The sequence below is a fragment of the Eleginops maclovinus genome, chromosome 13 (assembly GCF_036324505.1).
Source record: "Eleginops maclovinus isolate JMC-PN-2008 ecotype Puerto Natales chromosome 13, JC_Emac_rtc_rv5, whole genome shotgun sequence".
In the NCBI taxonomy this organism is placed as follows: domain Eukaryota; kingdom Metazoa; phylum Chordata; class Actinopteri; order Perciformes; family Eleginopidae; genus Eleginops; species Eleginops maclovinus.
The window spans coordinates 24,364,131-24,383,472 of NC_086361.1; the positions used below are offsets into that span (position 1 = coordinate 24,364,131).

At 43.2% G+C, this 19,342-nt stretch overlaps 1 protein-coding gene and 1 long non-coding RNA gene across 4 annotated transcripts in view; both read left to right on the forward strand.

The window, feature by feature from the left end:
* Positions 1 to 8,862, forward strand: part of LOC134874898 (cortexin-3-like) — a 16,327-nt gene extending 7,465 nt beyond the window's left edge. The window contains exons 2-4 of one of the 3 annotated variants that reach the window (XM_063899161.1): positions 5,410 to 5,727; positions 6,537 to 6,738; positions 7,747 to 8,862. In XM_063899161.1, the coding sequence (XP_063755231.1) occupies positions 5,426 to 5,689 (264 nt within the window). In that variant the 5' untranslated portion in view covers positions 5,410 to 5,425 and the 3' untranslated portion in view covers positions 5,690 to 5,727; positions 6,537 to 6,738; positions 7,747 to 8,862. Of the gene's footprint in view, positions 1 to 5,225; positions 5,316 to 5,409; positions 6,739 to 7,746 lie in introns of those variants that run through there. The other 2 variants (XM_063899159.1, XM_063899158.1) reach the window with 2 other exon arrangements.
* A 6,722-nt stretch (positions 8,863 to 15,584) lies between these two features.
* LOC134874900 (uncharacterized) lies at positions 15,585 to 19,052 on the forward strand. The gene is made up of 3 exons (XR_010167139.1): positions 15,585 to 15,694; positions 18,000 to 18,064; positions 18,464 to 19,052. It is a non-coding gene; the product is annotated as an uncharacterized LOC134874900 (long non-coding RNA).
* Positions 19,053 to 19,342: the final 290 nt, after the last annotated feature.

A 19,342-nucleotide genomic window follows, 5' to 3' on the forward strand; every position in this document is an offset into this window, starting at 1 on the left:
GGGTCCTTCTCTCTCTACAGTCTGCTAGGGTCTCTTTGTGTCTTTGTGGTCATGTCCTGATCCCCTCAACTGTTCGGAGACCTGCGAGGCTCCAGCAGCTTGATGGGCACTCAGGGAATATCTCCAAAGCTGTCATGATGTTTGTTTGCAAAAAGGAAAAAGCGACTGAACGGCGTTGAAGCTTTTTGTTCTTGTCTTCTTGGTTTTGTAATCTGCCATGCTGACAGTACTCTGGTTATGGGCCATGATGCTGATCTTCATGCAGCTGTTAGACAGAGCCAGGATCTGTTTGGAGACCCATCATCATCATCATCATCATCATCATCATCATCATCATCATCATCATCATCACTCATGTTTTATTTTACTGTGAGGAAACAGCAGGTATGTCACTGTCCGATGACATGAAGACCTCTCCGTCTTTACGGGTTCCTTTTTTATCGGCCTGACCTCTGGGTTCTTATTGTAACCATGACGACAAAGCAAACTAATAGTTTTCCCACGAGAAGCAGACCATAATCATCACGGTGTCCCAACATGAAACTGATTTCTGTGTGTTGATAAAGAGGGCAGGAACAGTGCACAGTTATAATTAACAGACTAAAGCACACACACACACACACACACACACACACACACACACACACACACACACACACACACACACACACACACACACACACACACACACACACTCACTCCCTCCATCTAATCTTAGCTTCCTGCTGAAACCTGTTGCTGTCTGCCTGAGAAAAACAAGTCACTGCTGCAAGAACAGTGTGTGGGCGGTGGTGTGTGTGTGTGTGTGTGTGTGTGTGTGTGTGTGTGTGTGTGTGTGTGTGTGTGTGTGTGTGTGTGTGTGTGTGTGTGTGTGTGTGTGTGTGTGTGTGTGTGTGTGTGTTTGTGTGGGCAGAAAACCAACACACACACATTTTCCAGACTGGTCGATGTTAAAGTGACAGATGGAAGACAAGAAAACAGGAGAGGTCAATACAAAGCTCTGTGTGTGTGTGTGTGTGTGTGTGTGTGTGTGTGTGTGTGTGTGTGTGTGTGTGTGTGTGTGTGTGTGTGTGTGTGTGTGTGTGTGTGTGTGTGTGTGTGTGTGTGTGTGTGTGTGTGTGTGTGTGTGTGTGTGTGTGTGTGTGTGTGTGTGTGTGTGTGTGCGCGCGCGTGAGTGAGTGTGTGTGTGTGTGTGTGTGTGCTTGTATGCATTATAATTTAGATTTAAACTAAACATCATTTCATTAGTCAGCAGTATTTTCAGTCCCAACAAACTGAAATCAATCCCCTCATCAGAACTCTTTATAACCCGGCTCTGCTGTGATTGGTCCACTGCTTAGAGATGAGAGATGTCCCGCCCCTTAGCCTAAAATCACCTACAATGTGTTGGAGAGCTAGCCAATGGAAGCGAGTGTTCCACAGTGATGTCATTTTGGCCTCTGGACACCATTTGCATGCACTAACACCTATAAAACTACGGGGGGGGGGGGGGCATAGAAGAACAACAGGGCCTTTTTAATTAAATCCGACCTAGATTAGGTGACGATGTAATCCTTAAGTGTTTGTCGGGGACATGGTCTCCCCGCAGATTCCTCCAGAGGTCTTCGTCTTCATGAAGCAGTTTGATACGTTTTCAGACTCTTTCTAAGCGCTGCTCTCACGCCGGCAGGCTGTGGGCGGCGTTTTGTTTTCTGCAAACACACAAAGAGAGAAGCTTCCCACCAGGAGATTAAAAGCTCTGCTGGATTTAAATGCTTCTACCAGAGGGTGGGACCAAGTCACTGTTTGGCAAGTCCCAAGTAAGTCCCAAGTCTCAGCAGTCAAGTCCAAGTCAAGTCCCAAGTAAAGACAGAGAAGGGCAAGTCAAGTCCAAGTCCAAGTAACACCAAAGCCAAGTCGAGTCCAAGTCCAAGTCCCAAGCTTCTTCGAGTCCTGAACAAGTCATCATGTACTCTTCACTTAATAATGCCATTATCAGACTAACGATCACACAATTTCAACATATCAACCTAATCTTCAGTATTTTTTTATACATACAGATTAAACTATGCATATATTTTATATATCTGTATATACGCATGCGCCCAAAGACCTTCAAAGTATTGTGTGTGAATGGTGGGTTAGAAATGTATGAGCACGGAAGGCACCACTGTCATCCTAAAGTTGGTAAAGCGCCTTGACTAGTGAGGCATGGACTGTGTGGATGCATGTAACTGGCATTGATGCTTCAGTGGATGCCAGTTACAGTAGGTCAACATTTTGCTTAAATCACAAAGAAACCTAATATTTCAATAAAACAATGTTTAATCTGCATAACAATTAAGCAGCATGACTAACACACAATGAAAGGTGCTGGGGGTAGGCGCTTGAGAGACAGACAGACAGAGAGAGAGACAGAGTACACCTCCCTAATCTTAGTTATTTGTGTACATACCTGCAAACTCAGAAGGGCTGAAAAAGGTGACAAACTAAACCGTTGTAGGGGGGTCTGGGGGCATCCCCCCCCACCCCCCCCAGCCTTTGTACACGTTGCCTAGCAACGTCGCACATGCGCATTATATCCTGCTCCGCTCCGAGTTATAGTAGTAGGCTATTCATGGGAAACGCATGAACAGCACGTTAAGATCTCGGCCAAGGTCGTCATTAAAAGCAGTTGTTCATTATTTAAGTGAAGCGGCGGTAACGCCAGTGTTTAACACGGTGTTAAACACGGTGTTAAACAAGGTGTTAAACACGCAAATGCCGGTTGGTGTGCGTACGGTACTGAGTGTTTATCGGTCCACGGCCGTAATGAACGTGTCGCATTGGTCCATATGTAATGCGCACGTTCTGTTGTTCCCATTGGCATAGAGCTATTGAACATTAACTTTAACAAAGGATACGGATAACATATAGCCCACGGCAGTTCTGTCATTGTATGTATAGCCTATATTTGTATTACGCTATCATCATTCAACATGTAGAATGAACGTGTTATCTATAGAGTCGATTTACATAGATAATTCACAACCATGAACCTAATCTGGATCTTAAACCTGCCAATTGCAACTGAGAGAGACGCAGACCAGACGGACAGCTCTCGACTAGGCTTCCCTTCCGTGGCACAATTGCATCTTTTCCGTAGATGAAATCCGGGGAAATCGTGAATATTAATGAGGGGAAACCCGGGGATTATCCAATCACGCTGGTTAGGTCCCTGATCCAATCCAAAAAGGCCAAAATCCACCACATGATTGCATTGCTCGCACTTGCCTGCCGGCTCTCTCACTTTGCGGTCTTTGGGGCTTCGCAGGTTCGCATTGCAGGGAAGGATGTCCATGATCAGGAAATTTAGCTTTTGACTCGAGGCATGTCAAGTCATTACAAGTAAAAGAGGCAAAGTCCGAGTCAAGTCTCGAGTTAATAGTATTCAAGTCCAAGTCGAGTCGTAAGTCATGCCGAATTTGATCAAGTCAAGTCTGAAGTCATTAAAATCATGACTCGAGTCTGACTCGAGTCCAAGTCATGTGACTCGAGTCCACATGTCTGGCTTCTACAGTCTGTTCCTCAAGCTGAGTTTAAAGTCTGAAGGCTGATTAGAGTTAGACCCGTCTGAGAAGACACTCTGACTGGATCTACGAGCTGTTCCTGAACCTGAAGGCAGCACGAGTTTCAATTCAGATGAGTGTGGAGAAAACCCCTTCCTCACCAGATGCTCTACGGCAGGGGTATTCCACTAAAACTCAACCAGGTCCAGTTAGAGGAAATGTCCTCAAGCAAAGGTCCGGACCACCAACATGTCTAAGTGGTTCTGAATGAGTGTGATATCCATCAGCTGAGACAGCTGTATCAACGTCTGCATGGAATCAACAACTGACTGTCATCAAACAAACAAAGGACAACAACAACAGAACCAGAACCACACTGTAGATATGTTAGTGTTCCACTCGGGCTCAGAACCATACTGTAGATATGTTAGTGTTCCACTCGGGCTCAGAACCACACTGTAGATATGTTAGTGTTCCACTCGGGCTCAGAACCACACTGTAGATATGTTAGTGTTCCACTCGGGCTCAGAACCACACTGTAGATATGTTAGTGTTCCACTCGGGCTCAGAACCACACTGTAGATATGTTAGTGTTCCACTCGGGCTCAGAACCACACTGTAGATATGTTAGTGTTCCACTCGGGCTCAGAACCACACTGTAGATATGTTAGTGTTCCACTTGGGCTGTGTTTAGAATCAGAGAGAGAGATCAGTAGCTTTTGGAAATGTGTGCATCTCAAATCAGAACCATCAGAACCATCAGAGCCATCAGAACCATCAGAACCATCAGAGCCATCAGAGCCATCAGAGCCATCAGAAACATCAGAACTATCAGAACTATCAGAACCATCAGAACCATTAGAACTACCAGAACCATCAGAGCCATCAGATGGGTGGGTGGATGGATAGAACGCGTTCTGATGGTTCTGATGGTGCTGATGGTGCTGATGGTGCTGATGGTCTTTTAGAAATCTATGTCTTCATGAAGCTGTTTTTAATCCAGTCAAATCTGGTGAATGGTAATGTCTCTGACCCCCCCCCCCCCCCACTTCTTCTTCCAGATCCTGCAGCTCCTCTCTTCCTGCAGAACCTTTTCATACAACGATGCCTTCAGGCTCCGGCCTCTGTTTTCGTAACGCGATGCCTTCAGCTCCGGCCTCTGCTTTCGTAACGCGATGCCTTCAGGCTCCGGCCTCTGTTTTCGTAATGCGATGCCTTCAGGCTCCGGCCTCTGTTTTCGTAACACGATGCCTTCAGGCTCCGGCCTCTGTTTTCGTAACGCGATGCCTTCAGGCTCCGGCCTCTGCTTTCGTAACGCGATGCCTGCAGGCTACAGCCTCTGCTTTCGTAACGCGATGCCTTCAGGCTCCGGCCTCTGCTTTCGTAACATGATGCCTTCAGGCTACAGCCTCTGCTTTCGTAACATGATGCCTTCAGGCTACAGCCTCTGCTTTCTTAACGCGATGCCTTCAGGTTCCGCCCTCTGCTTTCATAACGCGATGCCTTCAGGCTCCGGCCTCTGCTTTCATAACGCGATGCCTTCAGGCTCCGGCCTCCTCCTAGATTTTCACTTTTTTCCGACTTTTTTAAAATTACTTTTACTTCATAATTGGATTTTTTAGACCTGTTTTATTTATAAGAAACAAAATACTTTATTTATCCTGTTGTCTGGGTGGGGGGGGGGGGGGGGGGGGTCAACACCAATAAAGCATCCTAAAGAAATCTTTCGGGGCTTTAAGATTCGTCGTTTCTGTTTCTTTGGATGTCAAAGCCAGGCGGAATGGAAAAGTGAATATTGGCTTCACTATAATACAAATAAAGAGAAATGTCTTCTTGATTTCGGCATATTTTATTCATTTATTTGAATCTTGTTTCTCTGCAGGATCGTCTGAACCAAGATGGCCGACGACCTGTACAGCAGCACCTTCTCAGCATCAGAGTCGGACATCTCCTCCTCTTCCTCCTCCTCCTCCTCCTCCTCCGCCTCCTTCCTGTCGCTCGAACAGCGCGCCGCCTTCGTCTTCGTCCTGATCCTCTTCATCTTCCTCGGCCTGCTGATCGTGCGCTGCTTCCGGATTCTTCTGGACCCGTACCGGAGCATGCCATCCTCCACCTGGACCGACTACATGGAGAAGGACACCTTCGACTACCGGATTTCCTGACAGGCGGCGTGAGGGGCAGCGGCGCTGAGGCAACACCGGTAAACTGAGGCGGCGTCGAGCAGAAACACGGCGCACGATCAGGAAGATAACACGGAGATCTGGAGGCCAAAATACTTTATTCCCAGGACCTGAAACACTTTTACAATTTAAGATTCAACTTATCGCCAATTTGATGCAAAGACAGCCGTTATCTTTGCTCTGTCTTCAGGGGCAAGACATCGCTGACCAAAATAATGATTTCTGCCTCTCACACCTTAAACTCGACTCAAACTACAAGTAAACTTTATTGTTCTGGAAACAAAACAGAGTGTGTTGTCCGAGAAACGTGCGCCTGGTGTTTCTGCTTCCTGTCCGACCGTCGTCTCAGTCTGCCTGGCAGGCAGAACATCCGGGCAAAAAACTAAAACACAGCATCCAAAGATACAGACACTATTTAATCAGGGTTTCACTAATTATGTTCCTCACACGAGCAGATCATTCTCTGTTCTGCACGTGCGACGTTTGGTGTATATTTGAAAACGTGTCAGTGAAGGACCTGCTTATGAAATAACATAATGAGGAATATTCCAGAAAGAATTCCATTCCACAAAACAGAAGTGGAATATTAGGATGATTTGAACTGTCCTTTCTGAAGACATGTTGCTGTGATCTTTTGCCCAGATCCAGTCATTAGCGCCCCCCCACTGTGCTCCTCCTGCAGGAACACTCTGAGGGAGGTTTCTCTGTGGTTTCTACACCTTATCAGACTGCCTGCCAGGCAGCGCGTTGGGGTTGCTGCTCCTCACCACAGAATCTCTTTTTTATTTACTTTTTACTTTCCGTCCTCAAAGTTGACTCGTGTTAACAGAACTTGTGACGAGGACACTGAGGGGTTTTACTGAGCGAGGACCAGACTGTTTCTGATGATGGAAACACAGATCTGAAGGTCCGGAGACCGATTACCGCCAAGGACATCGTGGAGAAGCGATATTTTTCTGACACAAAACCAACAACCATGAGCTTGATTTTGGGTGGTCCAGTTCCCCCAAAATGACTCTCCAGTGCCAAAGGTAGGTCTGCATCAGAGCATCATTCAGTCAGGCCTGTGTGAATTTAAAGTCCAGCGAAGGTCCCAAAGCCTTCCAAGGTGTGTTTGGAAGAAAATGTTCACAAAATGTTCTGGAGATGTAGCGGATTAGGAAGAAGGGGGGCTGTTAGGGACATTGTTCAGAAATACCGTTCACACACACACACGAAGCGCTCTCACACACACACACATGAAGCGCTCTCACACACACACACACACACACACACACACACACACATGAAGCGCTCTCACACACACACATGAAGTGCTCTCACATACACACACACACGAAGCGCTCTCACACACACACATATGAAGCGCTCTCACACACACACATGAAGCGCTCTCACACACACACATGAAGCGCTCTCACACACACACATATGAAGCGCTCTCACACACACACACATGAAGTGCTCTCACATACAACACACTGAGATCCCTCTCTCTCTCTCTCTCTCTCTCTCTCTCTCTCTCTCTCTCTCTCTCTCTCTCTCTCTCTCACACACACACACACACACACACACTGAGATCCCTCTCACACACAGACACAGAGTGTTTCATGTGTGTGTGAGAGCATTTCATGTGTGTGTGTGTGTGTGTGTGTGTGTGTGTGTATGTGTGTGTGTGTGTGTGTGTGTGTGAGAGCGCTTCATGTGTGTGTGAGAGTGCTTCGCCCCTCACATAGGCAGATGCTATTTGCACCCGACGTTGTGGCTGAATAGTCGAATAGCTTCAGAAGGACTATTGTCTCCCGGGCGCTTTGGAGTATTCTACCTGCTGACAGTTCCCTGAACTAGCTGGAAGGGTTGAGTCCATGTTTATGTCTTGGGCTTTTATTGTGAGCGGGACATTTGATCCAGAGAGAGACCCAGGCTGATTTGGAATCTGAATCTGCAGCCGTCACATCAACATGCCCTTCATTAAAGAAGCCACCGCTTGAATCGGCTGCAGACGTTTTTATGTTTGTGTTTCTGTTTTGTTCTTGCAGCTGCAGAGGCCTTCAGAGGTCCTGAAGAAAACTCGTAGTCACAGGTTCACGGTAGGCGGAGGTCTGCCATCAAACCCCCCCCCCGAGAGGAGGAGAATCTGCCTGGGGCCGCAGCCTGGTCACTTCCTGTTTGCATCAAGGCGCTGGAATCGGAGGCCATATCACGGGGACGACACGCCATCAGTTTCCTTCGTTTCCTGGATTCATTTCAGGTTCCTTTACCTCACGGCCCGGGTGGGGGTCTTAACCCTCAGATTGAGCCCCCCCAGCCGGAGGGAAGCATCGAAACACGGATCATTTTATTTCTTTATTTCTGTCCTCGATGGATCACACCTGACTGCACTTGATTTATTTTTACATTTATGGTTGGAACTTTTCTTTTTGTGCAGAAACTTGTGAAAGGTTTGGGGCGGGTGGGGGGGGGGGTGAAAGGCTCAGCAGGACGACTGAGATCCTCACTGATGCAGATTCATTTTAAATCGTCACTCTCTCTGAGTTTTATTTCACTGGGTTTTAATCTCAGCGCCTTGGAGTCTCCTGCTGAGCTTCAGAAAGCTTCAGGGTTTCTTTGGGATCAGCGATGGAGCTTCTGTATCGGCGAGTTAGGAGAAAAACACCAACCGTTTTGAACAATCCTGGTTCTTTTCTCCAAAATTGAATCAGAAAATTTCCCCCAAAAGGGACTCAACTTCTTAAAGAGTTTCTCCCATTTTGTCAAAGAAAATGCATTTCTTAATTTAAGATCGGTTTGTCTCTAAACTCAATCACTCGCTCAAAATTTGGTCCAAATCTCTTTTCCTTTTTCACAAATTTTGTCCACAATTGGAGATCATATCTGTACCAATTTGGACCCATTTCAGTAGGCATCTTAAACAATTTGTGTAAAAAGCCCAAAGAGTCAGTGGTTAGAACTCGTTTGTCCAATCCAAGCTTCACCCTTTCTCTCTTTTCAGTCGCGTTACTATAAGGAGGGGAAATCTTTGAATTGGGATTTTAAAAAGTCAGCATCACTTTTTTATGAAAGACATTTTCCCCAAGTTGGAACCAAAGCTCACCTTTCAATTTTCTCAAAATGTTGAATAATGCATGAGTTAATGCACTTCATTTCTCCACAAAACACACACACACACACACACACACACACACACACACACACACACACACACACACACACACACACACACACACACACACACTCTCTCTCAGCAGCTCACTGCCAAACCCTCTTCCCGTCTCCCCGGATGTCTTCACCTTTCTAATCTCAAACGCACCTTAATTCACTTTATCTGCCTCTCTTATCCGTCCTCTCCTCACTCTGACATTTCTTTAAATGTATTTCACTCCTCCGACTGACGGTGAGATGCCTTCGTGTTTCAGGAGAATATAAAGAAGAGAAATACTGGATAGAGAAAGAAAGAGCAATAAAGAGGAAGGCGTTCCTCTCCGAGTTATCTCTGAAACTCTCATTACTCTGCTGTCAGACCTGCAGGAGGGAAATGTGGGCTTTTATTTAAGGTGTTGGACAGGTATGTGCATGTGTTTCAGGGCAGGGACACTGTTTATATACCGACATTGTGGGGACCAAATACATTCTTATTCACCTACATTGTGGGGATCGAGATATGTTTAGACACCTATAATGTATGGACTCACCTTCATTGCAGACAAATAAGGCAGAGGAAGTTTTTTATGAGGGACTTATTTTTTATTTTATTGGGGTATATTTAATCTTACCTTCGTCTGGACACACTGAAGTTAAGAAACCTGTTAAAGATACAAGCTGGGATGTTTTGGTTTTAGAAAGGTTTATTTGCTCTTATATTGCAGGGACAAAGAACAGTTTGTATTGTCAGGGAGTCACTTCCCATGGACAAATATAAGTTCATATTTTATTTATTAGAGGACTTTATGGGGACACTCAGGTGTATTTGTTTATCTGTTCTTACATTACTTTCCCACGACGACAGCGACTAATCCTTTACCTGCAGGAACACACAGGGACAGCTGGATTTAACACGGAGAGACTGTGACGAGAGAAACATGATTTTCCAGTTTGTTACTTTTTAAATCCATGAGACGACAGAGAAAAGAATCCCTCGAGGTAAACCGGAGAGACTCAGAGAAAATGAGACGTCACTTAAACTCTGCGAACATCGAACGCAGGAAACACACGACAGGAGACTCAATAAAAACAGTCATTTACTGGGACATGTAATGTTCATCCATGCTTTAATGTTCAGAAAGCCCGTTATTCTTCTCATACTGCTCAGTCTGCTCTGATTGGTTAGCTGGCCGCCTCTGTTGTGATTGGTCAACCGCTTCGAGCTGTCCCGCCCCTTAGCCTATCATTTCTGTCAACTGTAATCGCTTAAATGAACTAATAAATTGTATTCAATATCAAGAATGCAATAACATGTTGATATTCAGATTGGGAGAATACATTTAAAGATATATATAATAATATCAACTGTATCTTACTCTTTATATCATTACATGTCATTTACCAAAACTATACCTTTCAACTTAATACATTAAATTCTCAGATTTCATTTTCTTACATTTTATTTCAAAATGAATCGTTAGATATTTGCAGAAAATAATAACAATGAAATAGTTCACATTTTTAATTGTTTGATCTTGTCCTCTCTGACCTTCCATACTTTTATTGGTTTATTAATTTCAAAAAGAAAAATACATTTCATTTCATTTCATGGATAGACGTCGTTGATGTAAAAAACGCTTCAGACTGATGCCAGTTTCTTAGCGATGCGTTCACTTGTCTCGTAGTTTCAGCGTCTGAACCCTTTAATTCTGCCGTCTACCTTTCAGCCATCTTCCTCCTCCTCCTCCTCCTCCTCCTCCTCCTGCTCCTCCTCGTCCTTGCCTTACTCTAAGCTGTTTACGTAGAGCGCTCTGTCGCTGCAGTTTTGTACCCTTTAAGAGTCTTTTGTTTTTAATATGCATTTTATTTTATTATCAAACTGACATTTTTTACAGCCTGTAAAAAAACCTGACTGTAAATTCAGTTGTTTTGTGGTTTCTTAAATAGTGTGGTTTTTCAAAGTAAAACTACATTTTTAGTTATAAAATCGTGACTGGAAACATTTGAACATCTGTAACGAGTTCTGGAAATCCCCAGAACTCGTTACAGATGTTCACGATAGTCAATGTTTGAAAATGAAACTCAACTATTTGACTTTCCCAATCTCCTGTGAAATGGTAGAAAACATCAACACCAATATATTTGGTTTTACCGTGCAGATTCTCCTGGCTTGTTGACGTCTGTTTTTTTACCGCTGCAGGTTGTGTGTCTCTGTGTGATCAGAGCTCTTCTATATTTTCTAAGTTGTTGAAAGTTGTCGTAATGAAACCGAAGTGTAGATTTAACTTCCTGCCTTCTGTACGAGCTCTTTTATCAGTCTGCGCTCTTATTTTGTAAAATAAATAAAACTTCCTGTTGGATCAAACTTTATTTTGAAGGTGTGGTTTTTTTCCAGGTACAAAAACCAACACAAAAATCATTCAAATATTTTCTCTAAAACCTCAAACCTCTCTGCTGCTGTCTCCAATAGTTTGATTAGAAAATACTTTTAATTTGAAAACTGATTTCATAAAATACAGTAGTTTATGTCGAAAAATATGCAAACCTTACTTCAACATTTCATGCAGAAAATGCTTTCAATACAACGGAATAAATCAAACTGTCCTCTAGGCTGTGAATCCGTTTCCCTAATGCACGGACGACTCTCAGAAGCAGATCAGGAAGGAAAGGGTTTTGACGTTAAGCTGCTTCTGTGCAGACGGTCATATAGAAATCTAATATTAGCCTGAATTTCTGTGTGTGTGTGTGTGTGTGTGTGTGTGTGTGTGTGTGTGTGTGTGTGTGTGTGTGTGTGTGTGTGTGTGTGTGTGTGTGTGTGTGTGTGTGTGTGTGTGTGTGTGTGTGTGTGTGTGTGTGTGTGTGTGTGTCTGTGCGTCACAGCGAGGCTGACAGATGGTCGACGGGCGACAAACACACAAGCTGAAAAACAGATCTGAGTCACAACTAATACAGAAACGTGCATTTAAGAGACGAGTGTGTCTCTTTGAAAGTACTCTCATCAAAATGTACTTAAAGTAGCGACAGTAAAAGTAGAAGTACTCAGGTCTTGTACTTGAGTAAAGTAGAAGTACTCAGATCTTGTACTTGAGTAAAGTAGAAGTACTCAGGTCTTGTACTTGAGTAAAGTAGAAGTACTCAGGTCTTGTACTTGAGTAAAGTAGAAGTACTCAGATCTTGTACTTGAGTAAAGTAGAAGTACTCAGGTCTTGTACTTGAGTAAAGTAGAAGTACTCAGGTCTTGTACTTGAGTAAAGTAGAAGTACTCAGGTCTTGTACTTGAGTAAAGTAGAAGTACTCAGGTCTTGTACTTGAGTAAAGTAGAAGTACTCAGATCTTGTACTTGAGTAAAATAGAAGTACTCAGGTCTTGTACTTGAGTAAAGTAGAAGTACTCAGGTCTTGTACTTGAGTAAAGTAGAAGTACTCAGATCTTGTTCTTGAGTAAAGTAGAAGTACTCAGGTCTTGTACTTGAGTAAAGTAGAAGTACTCAGGTCTTGTACTTGAGTAAAATAGAAGTACTCAGGTCTTGTACTTGAGTAAAGTAGAAGTACTCAGGTCTTGTACTTGAGTAAAGTAGAAGTACTCAGGTCTTGTACTTGAGTAAAGTAGAAGTACTCAGATCTTGTACTTGAGTAAAGTAGAAGTACTCAGGTCTTGTACTTGAGTAAAATAGAAGTACTCAGGTCTTGTACTTGAGTAAAATAGAAGTACTCAGGTCTTGTACTTGAGTAAAGTAGAAGTACTCAGGTCTTGTACTTGAGTAAAGTAGAAGTACTCAGGTCTTGTACTTGAGTAAAGTAGAAGTACTCAGATCTTGTACTTGAGTAAAGTAGAAGTACCAGAGTGTAGGAATACTCTGTCACAGTGAAAGTATTCTAAATGTTCCTCCAGTGAAAGTAGAAAGTACTCTCCTCTAAATGTACTTAAAGTAGCGACAGTAAAAGTAGTCATTGTCTGATTGGTCCATTTCAGAATAATATCTCTGATATGTTTTATAATGATTGATCAGTAAAGTGTTCTCAGAGCTGGTAAAGGTGCAGCTAGTTTGAATGGCTTTGTATACTGCAGGGTAGCTGCTGGATTTACTGCAGGTGAACTAAAGGGATTAAGTACATGTAGTGGAGTAAAAGTACACAGAAGCATTAAATTGAAATACTCAAGTAAAGTACAGGTATCTGTAAATTGTACTTAAGTAAATGTATGTTTCTTCCCACCTCTGGTTGCGTAAGAGGACAGTGTATCTGATATTAATGAACCCTGGTGTGTGTACTGTAAATCTGAGGAGTGTGTAATACCCAGCGGAGGATCCCTGAGGGATGCATTGATTGGAGAGTTTGATGAATTAATCAGCAGCGTTGGGAGCTGCTGATGAAGCAGTGAATATTTCCTCGCTTCGTTAATGACGACATGAGCTGATCAGCTGCTCACCCATTAAGTAAGCAGCTGCAGGCCTTTCACAGATATTAAAGAGTCAATCCTGTGATCATTCACAGCCTCTGATCTTCCCATGGGGGTTCCCATCAGTCTACAGAAACACTATGTGCTGTACTACTAATACTGTGTGAGACTGAGGAGCCGCACACACCTTTCCCCATAAACTGAATGGGAAACCCCCCTGACCAGCGCTCAAATCACCCACATTTGGGGTCATACTGACTCCCCATACTGTAACGTAGAAATAGCATTTAAAGTTTAGACAATTCTCAAGACTTTCAGGGTTTGTAGTGTGTGTGACAGAGCATTCAGAGTGGGGAAATCATCACTGAGTGGAAGGGGGCTATAAAACCTCCTGAAGGAAAGACCTTAAACCAGCTCTAAATCCCATAATACTCTCTCTTTTTACAGGATTTAAGAAGATTTCAGCAGCAGAATGAGTCAGCATTGTCCCGATGTGTTCAATATATCCAAGTGATTGACAAAAACAAAACACAGTGTCTTTAAGCGGCTCAAACAGCTGCCTCGCCCATCCTGAATGAGCCTGTGCTGCAGCAGGTCGCCACGGTAACCTTGTTGCTGGGCAGATAGAGGTTTAGGTTTAAGGGTTTGTCTCTTGTGGTCTTTCTTTGTCTCTCTGTGGTCTTTCTTTGTCCCTCTGTGGTCTTTCTTTGTCCCTCTGTGGTCTTTCTTTGTCTCTCTGTGGTCTTTCTTTGTCTCTCTGTGGTCTTTCTTTGTCTCTCTGTGGTCTTTCTTTGTCCCTCTGTGGTCTTTCTTTGTCTCTCTGTGGTCTTTCTTTGTTTCTTGTGGTCTTTCTTTGTCTCTCTGTGGTCTTTCTTTGTCCCTCTGTGGTCTTTCTTTGTCTCTCTGTGGTCTTTCTTTGTCTCCTGTGGTCTTTCTTTGTCTCCTGTGGTCTTTCTTTGTCTCTCTGTGGTCTTTCTTTGTCTCCTGTGGTCTTTCTTTGTCTCTCTGTGGTCTTTCTTTGTCTCCTGTGGTCTTTCTTTGTCTCTCTGTGGTCTTTCTTTGTCTCTCTGTGGTCTTTCTTTGTCTCTCTGTGGTCTTTCTTTGTCTCCTGTGGTCTTTCTTTGTCTCTCTGTGGTCTTTCTTTGTCTCTCTGTGGTCTTTCTTTGTCTCTCTGTGGTCTTTCTTTGTCTCTCTGTGGTCTTTCTTTGTCTCTCTGTGGTCTTTCTTTGTCTCTCTGTGGTCTTTCTTTGTCCTCTGTGGTCTTTCTTTGTCTCTCTGTGGTCTTTCTTTGTCCCTCTGTGGTCTTTCTTTGTCCTCTGTGGTCTTTCTTTGTTTCTTTGTGATACTTTTCCTTTATTTTCTGGATTTTGTTGTTGTGGTTTTTCCTCAGTTTTTGGTTTTTAAGCATTTTTGAGAATGTTTTTGGGGTCATTTTGAAACACTTCACAAAACAGGACGACTTTTCAAATAAAAACATTTCAAAGACGTAATATTTCACAAAGCATTCAAAGTCGAGAAACACTTTAAAAGCAGGAAATAAAAACTTTGAGAGAACGTAACATTTCATAGAACAAGATTCTTCACAATTTCAAACTAAAAAGTATATTCATGTATTCATAATTTGAAACCCAGAACAATAATGTACATTTGTTGGGGTTGATTTTGATTATCCTGATTAAACACATTATTTTCCTGCCTTTTTTTAATTAGACTCTATTAAATTCCTCATCAGCACAGCAGGCTTTATTTTCTCATTAAGGACTTAATGTTTCCTCCTCGGTGACGATTATAAAACCAAACTGTTTCTTATTTATATTTTTGGAGCAAGAAGATTTGTTTTCCTGCGTCTGAAACCTGAGCTGCATGTGAAACAGGATGTAAAGGTTTCCAGAGCATCAGTTTCATTCGGATTTGGAGGTTTATCTTCCTGCAGTCGCTAATGTCCAGGAAACACAGAATATTCTTTTTTTTCTCAACCTGCAATTAAAACACCGGGGAAATAATCCTGTTATTTTAAACCTCAACACTGAAAGAGGAGGATTAAGCTGGGGGGGCAGTCTGGTTGCTTTCCACTTTTAAAGGACCCCTCTTCTGCTTTCTGCACTGAAAACAGTAAAACATAGCCGTTATTCATTTAATGTGTTTATTCTCACTCCAATAATTGCAAATTAATAGTTTGATGGTTTAAACTAATCTCCCTAATTTACATTTATGGTTGAGCCTAATGTTTTATATTGATAGAATATAAACTGACAGAACGACATCGAAACTGAAATCATTCATTTGGTCAGTAGCTTTATTATATCGCTCTTCGTTTGCGCATGCGCATCAATGAGACGTCACAGAATGTTCTGGCGGTACAATCGCTGTCTTTCGCAGTTCGGTGCAGGTAACACAACCGCCTCTATCCAGCCTTTGACACTTGGAAAACGATCAAAGTTGATAATGGTAAGGATACAATTATATATTTTGCATACCGGAAACGTTAGTCTGAGTATATCTTAGTTGACTCTGGCCGTGACTTCGACCGTCTGCCGATAGCCTGTACAAGCTAATGCTAACATGCTTTGTTCAGACATTAGCTTTAGCCTTTAGCCCTTTGAGTCCTCAATGGCTAACGCTACTGGCGTCCCTTAGCTCAGGTAAGAAAGGGTAACGTTGCTTATAGGAAACTTTAGCCTGAGGATGTCTGGCTGTGACTGACTGAGTAGGCCATAAAAGCTACCGCTAACTACAGCATGCCCCTATTCAGAGCGTACAGTGACCAGTGAAGAACACTCGGCAGTGCAACAAACCCTGGAACCGCTACAGGGAATTCCTCCTCTTCCTTGAGCAAAGGCAGGTATCCAGTGTGCTGTTTTCCTACAAAGACAGCAGGTTTGGATGTCTCTCCAGGGCAGCAGCTGTCCTAATATACCACTTTGGCCATCTGACAGAGTTCCTGAGCCAGAACCCTCACATAAACAACCGCCTGGCCTGCTTCGTCAGAGAAGTGATGGAGTTTCCCTACCTCAAAGTGGCCCTTTTGGTGTTTGCCTGCCTGGGTGTGCACTTGGTGGAGCCCTTCTATGCCAGAACCAAAGAGAAAGATGCTACCCATACTCAGTTCAGGGAGTTCTACAATGGACTGCATACAGGCTTGGGCCAGCCAATCAGCGACAACTACACTACGTTCACAACACCTGAGTATCCTGTAGTGTCTGACAAGCTTTTCAGTAGCGTAAAGAAGACCTACACGGAAGAGGTCCTGAACTCAGTGTCAGACGTGGCTGCTGGACACTTGGATGAAGTGAAGAAGCTGACAGATCTCAAGCAGCCCCATCTGAAGACTGTCCTGGCCAGGCAGAGGAGGGACTATGGGATTGATGAGGAGACCTTCCCAATGGACTACCCTGTCAGTGAACAGGCTAGTAACATTGATGGCACCCCTGTGCACAACATTGGGATGGAGAGACAATGTGGCAAGGTGGACTACAGACTGAAGAAGCTAGGCACACTGAAGTGAGGTCAATCATTTTACAGAAGAGCCAGGAGCTTAGGGATGGACAGATTCCGTCCTTCAGAGGTTTCAAGGCAGCAACCCAAGCAAAAAGAGAGGTTGAACTCAACTGGAGTAAACTCATGAAGGCGAAATTCGAGAGTGGGGCAGACGAGAAACAGGAGATGGCTCAAAGAAAGGAGAGGAAGAGACTAGACATGCTGGACACACTGAAATCTAGAGGTGGCCCCTTCACTGACAGTGGGGAAGTTGAAAAGTTCCTTGTGGATGAAAGTCTGAACAACAACGCAAAGCTGCAGAGGATGAAGCTTGAGGTTCAGTTTGCCAGAGAAAGCACCACGCTTCTGCCTAAAGTCGATCCTATCTTCAGAATCCAGGTGACACTGCCCAGTGGGAAGAGGAGGATGAAAACAGCACAGGAGTTTGGAGATGCTCTCATGGCGTACCTAGGCAAGAGGAGTGACCGAACCACACTGGAATATGCAAAATTCCAAGAAAGTCTTGAAAGGCTAAGAAAAATGTAAGGTGCTACTTAAGACTGACCAGTTCAAGTTCTTTCCTTGTCAATGTGACTGAATAAGAATGAATGAACTGTTTTGTATTTGAAATAAAACATTTCCAAATGAGTTTAGTCTTTTAGTATTGGCAGAGTGTAAGAATAGTGAATGCATACAAAGAACAGCTAAAAATTAATAGTGTTTATTAAATATCAAATGGGTTTGAAAGCATTTATTCAACAGTATATAGGCAAACAGTAAGAACAGCGTATGCATACCAGGTGGAATGTGCAGAAAATGCCACTTTTGGGTTCTTTTTTTCATTTTCAAGATACAGAGTTACTTTTGGTGTCAAAGTTCTTGTATTGATAGTGTTAATCAATCCCAAATGGGTGTGTTGAAATTTTGAACTTGATGATTATCCCCCCCCCCCCCTACTACAGAGTGGGGAAAGAAATGTCCCTGTATGGGATTAATAAAGTATTCCTCCTCCTCCTCCTCCTCCTCCTCTTCCTCTTCCTCCTGACTACCTTGTGTTTAGTATGGATGTAATGTTACAAGGGCTCGTCTAACCCTGGCCGGTAATGTTAGTTTACAACCCTGTATACCTTTTTATATTGAGCCAAAATGTTGACCACTCTCCTAAAGTATAGCTTATGAGTAACAGATGTAATGTTTGACATGTCAATGATGTTATTGTTAGACCCTTTGATGTCTAATTAAAGACTAATGAGAGGTTTTGTCTTTGAAACATCAGGGAAGCAGCCGTCTATTCCTGCTGTTCTTCCATGTGGATTCTCCTGTCAATGTTCATTGCTTGTGGTAAGTTGTTTTAGTTTTTAAACCTATCTCATGAAGGTTTTCGTTATAATCAGGCCACCCTTCAAATTGGGCTCTTGCAAACATGTTGTATTCAATCGATGTTGACACATCGAGCAGAGCCGCTTTACTGTTCAGGTCAAAGGTATCTCTTGTATCTCCTTTTTCCTCAGTTATCCATGCAAATAACGGCTTGGTTAAAAAACTAGTCCTTTTTTACGACCTCCTGAGCTTAACTCATGGGCCACCATCAGACTAAACGGAGAACTTCCTTTCATCTATCCATTATAGTCTTGTATTTGTAAAAGTAGCAGCAAATTGGGTAAACTTTTGGGCCTTAGGCCTGTTGAACTGAATTCTGTGGTCCTCATGCATTTCCCCCTTTTTTTGCATGATATGCAGGAAAAGGAGGCTGAAGAAGTTGAGCAGGCAACAATGGCAATCTTTGTCACTGGGAAAGACGATCAGTTTCATCCAACCAAAGACGTCAAGGTTCTCATCGAAGGAACAGAGGTCCTCACCGACTTGTCCTCGGTTGCGACAGCTTTTGCCATGCTCTTCTGCTCATATACACACTGAACCTAAAATATCCGAAAGAACTGCAATCCACTTTTGAGTTTGTGCAAAACGTCCTGATGGAGCTTGAGGGAAACAAGATGACCCCAAAAGTGAATAGACTGAGAACCCAGCTGTACATCCCAGAGTAGACCATTTGTTGCACTCACTCACTTGATTGCATTCACGGATGTTCTTAATCGATAGTGTTTCTAAAAACCAAAGTTTTGTATAATTGTATAAATGTTAGGGTTTGGAGTTTGCACATGTAGGAAGAGTTTACTCAACATGTGCAGAGTTCTTTTGCATAAGATGTTGGCGTATTATTGTGTCTGCTGAATTTCGAAGACCAAGAATCACAGACTAATGTGCAGAAAAGGTTTTGGTGTTCAAAAGTTGCACTTACAGTTTGACTGCTTTTCATTGTAGTAGTACGGTGGCCCTGAAGTGCAAGTCAAAACAACATTTCACAAAACACTTCAACATTTCAAAGATTACAGAAAGGGTATTCGTTTAGGGAGAACACTTCTTGTCTGTGATTGGACAGAGCTAGCCGGAGAAACACTGCTGTGATTGGTTGTTTGACGGTGCTATTCTTTCCTGTTTGGTACTACTCAGCTGTGTCTGCACACATTTTAAACGAGTGGGAACAGTTTTTAGAAATGGTTTGAGTTAGTTTAGAAATGGTTTTGAATTGAATTAATTATTTGAGGTTCAACTCACTGT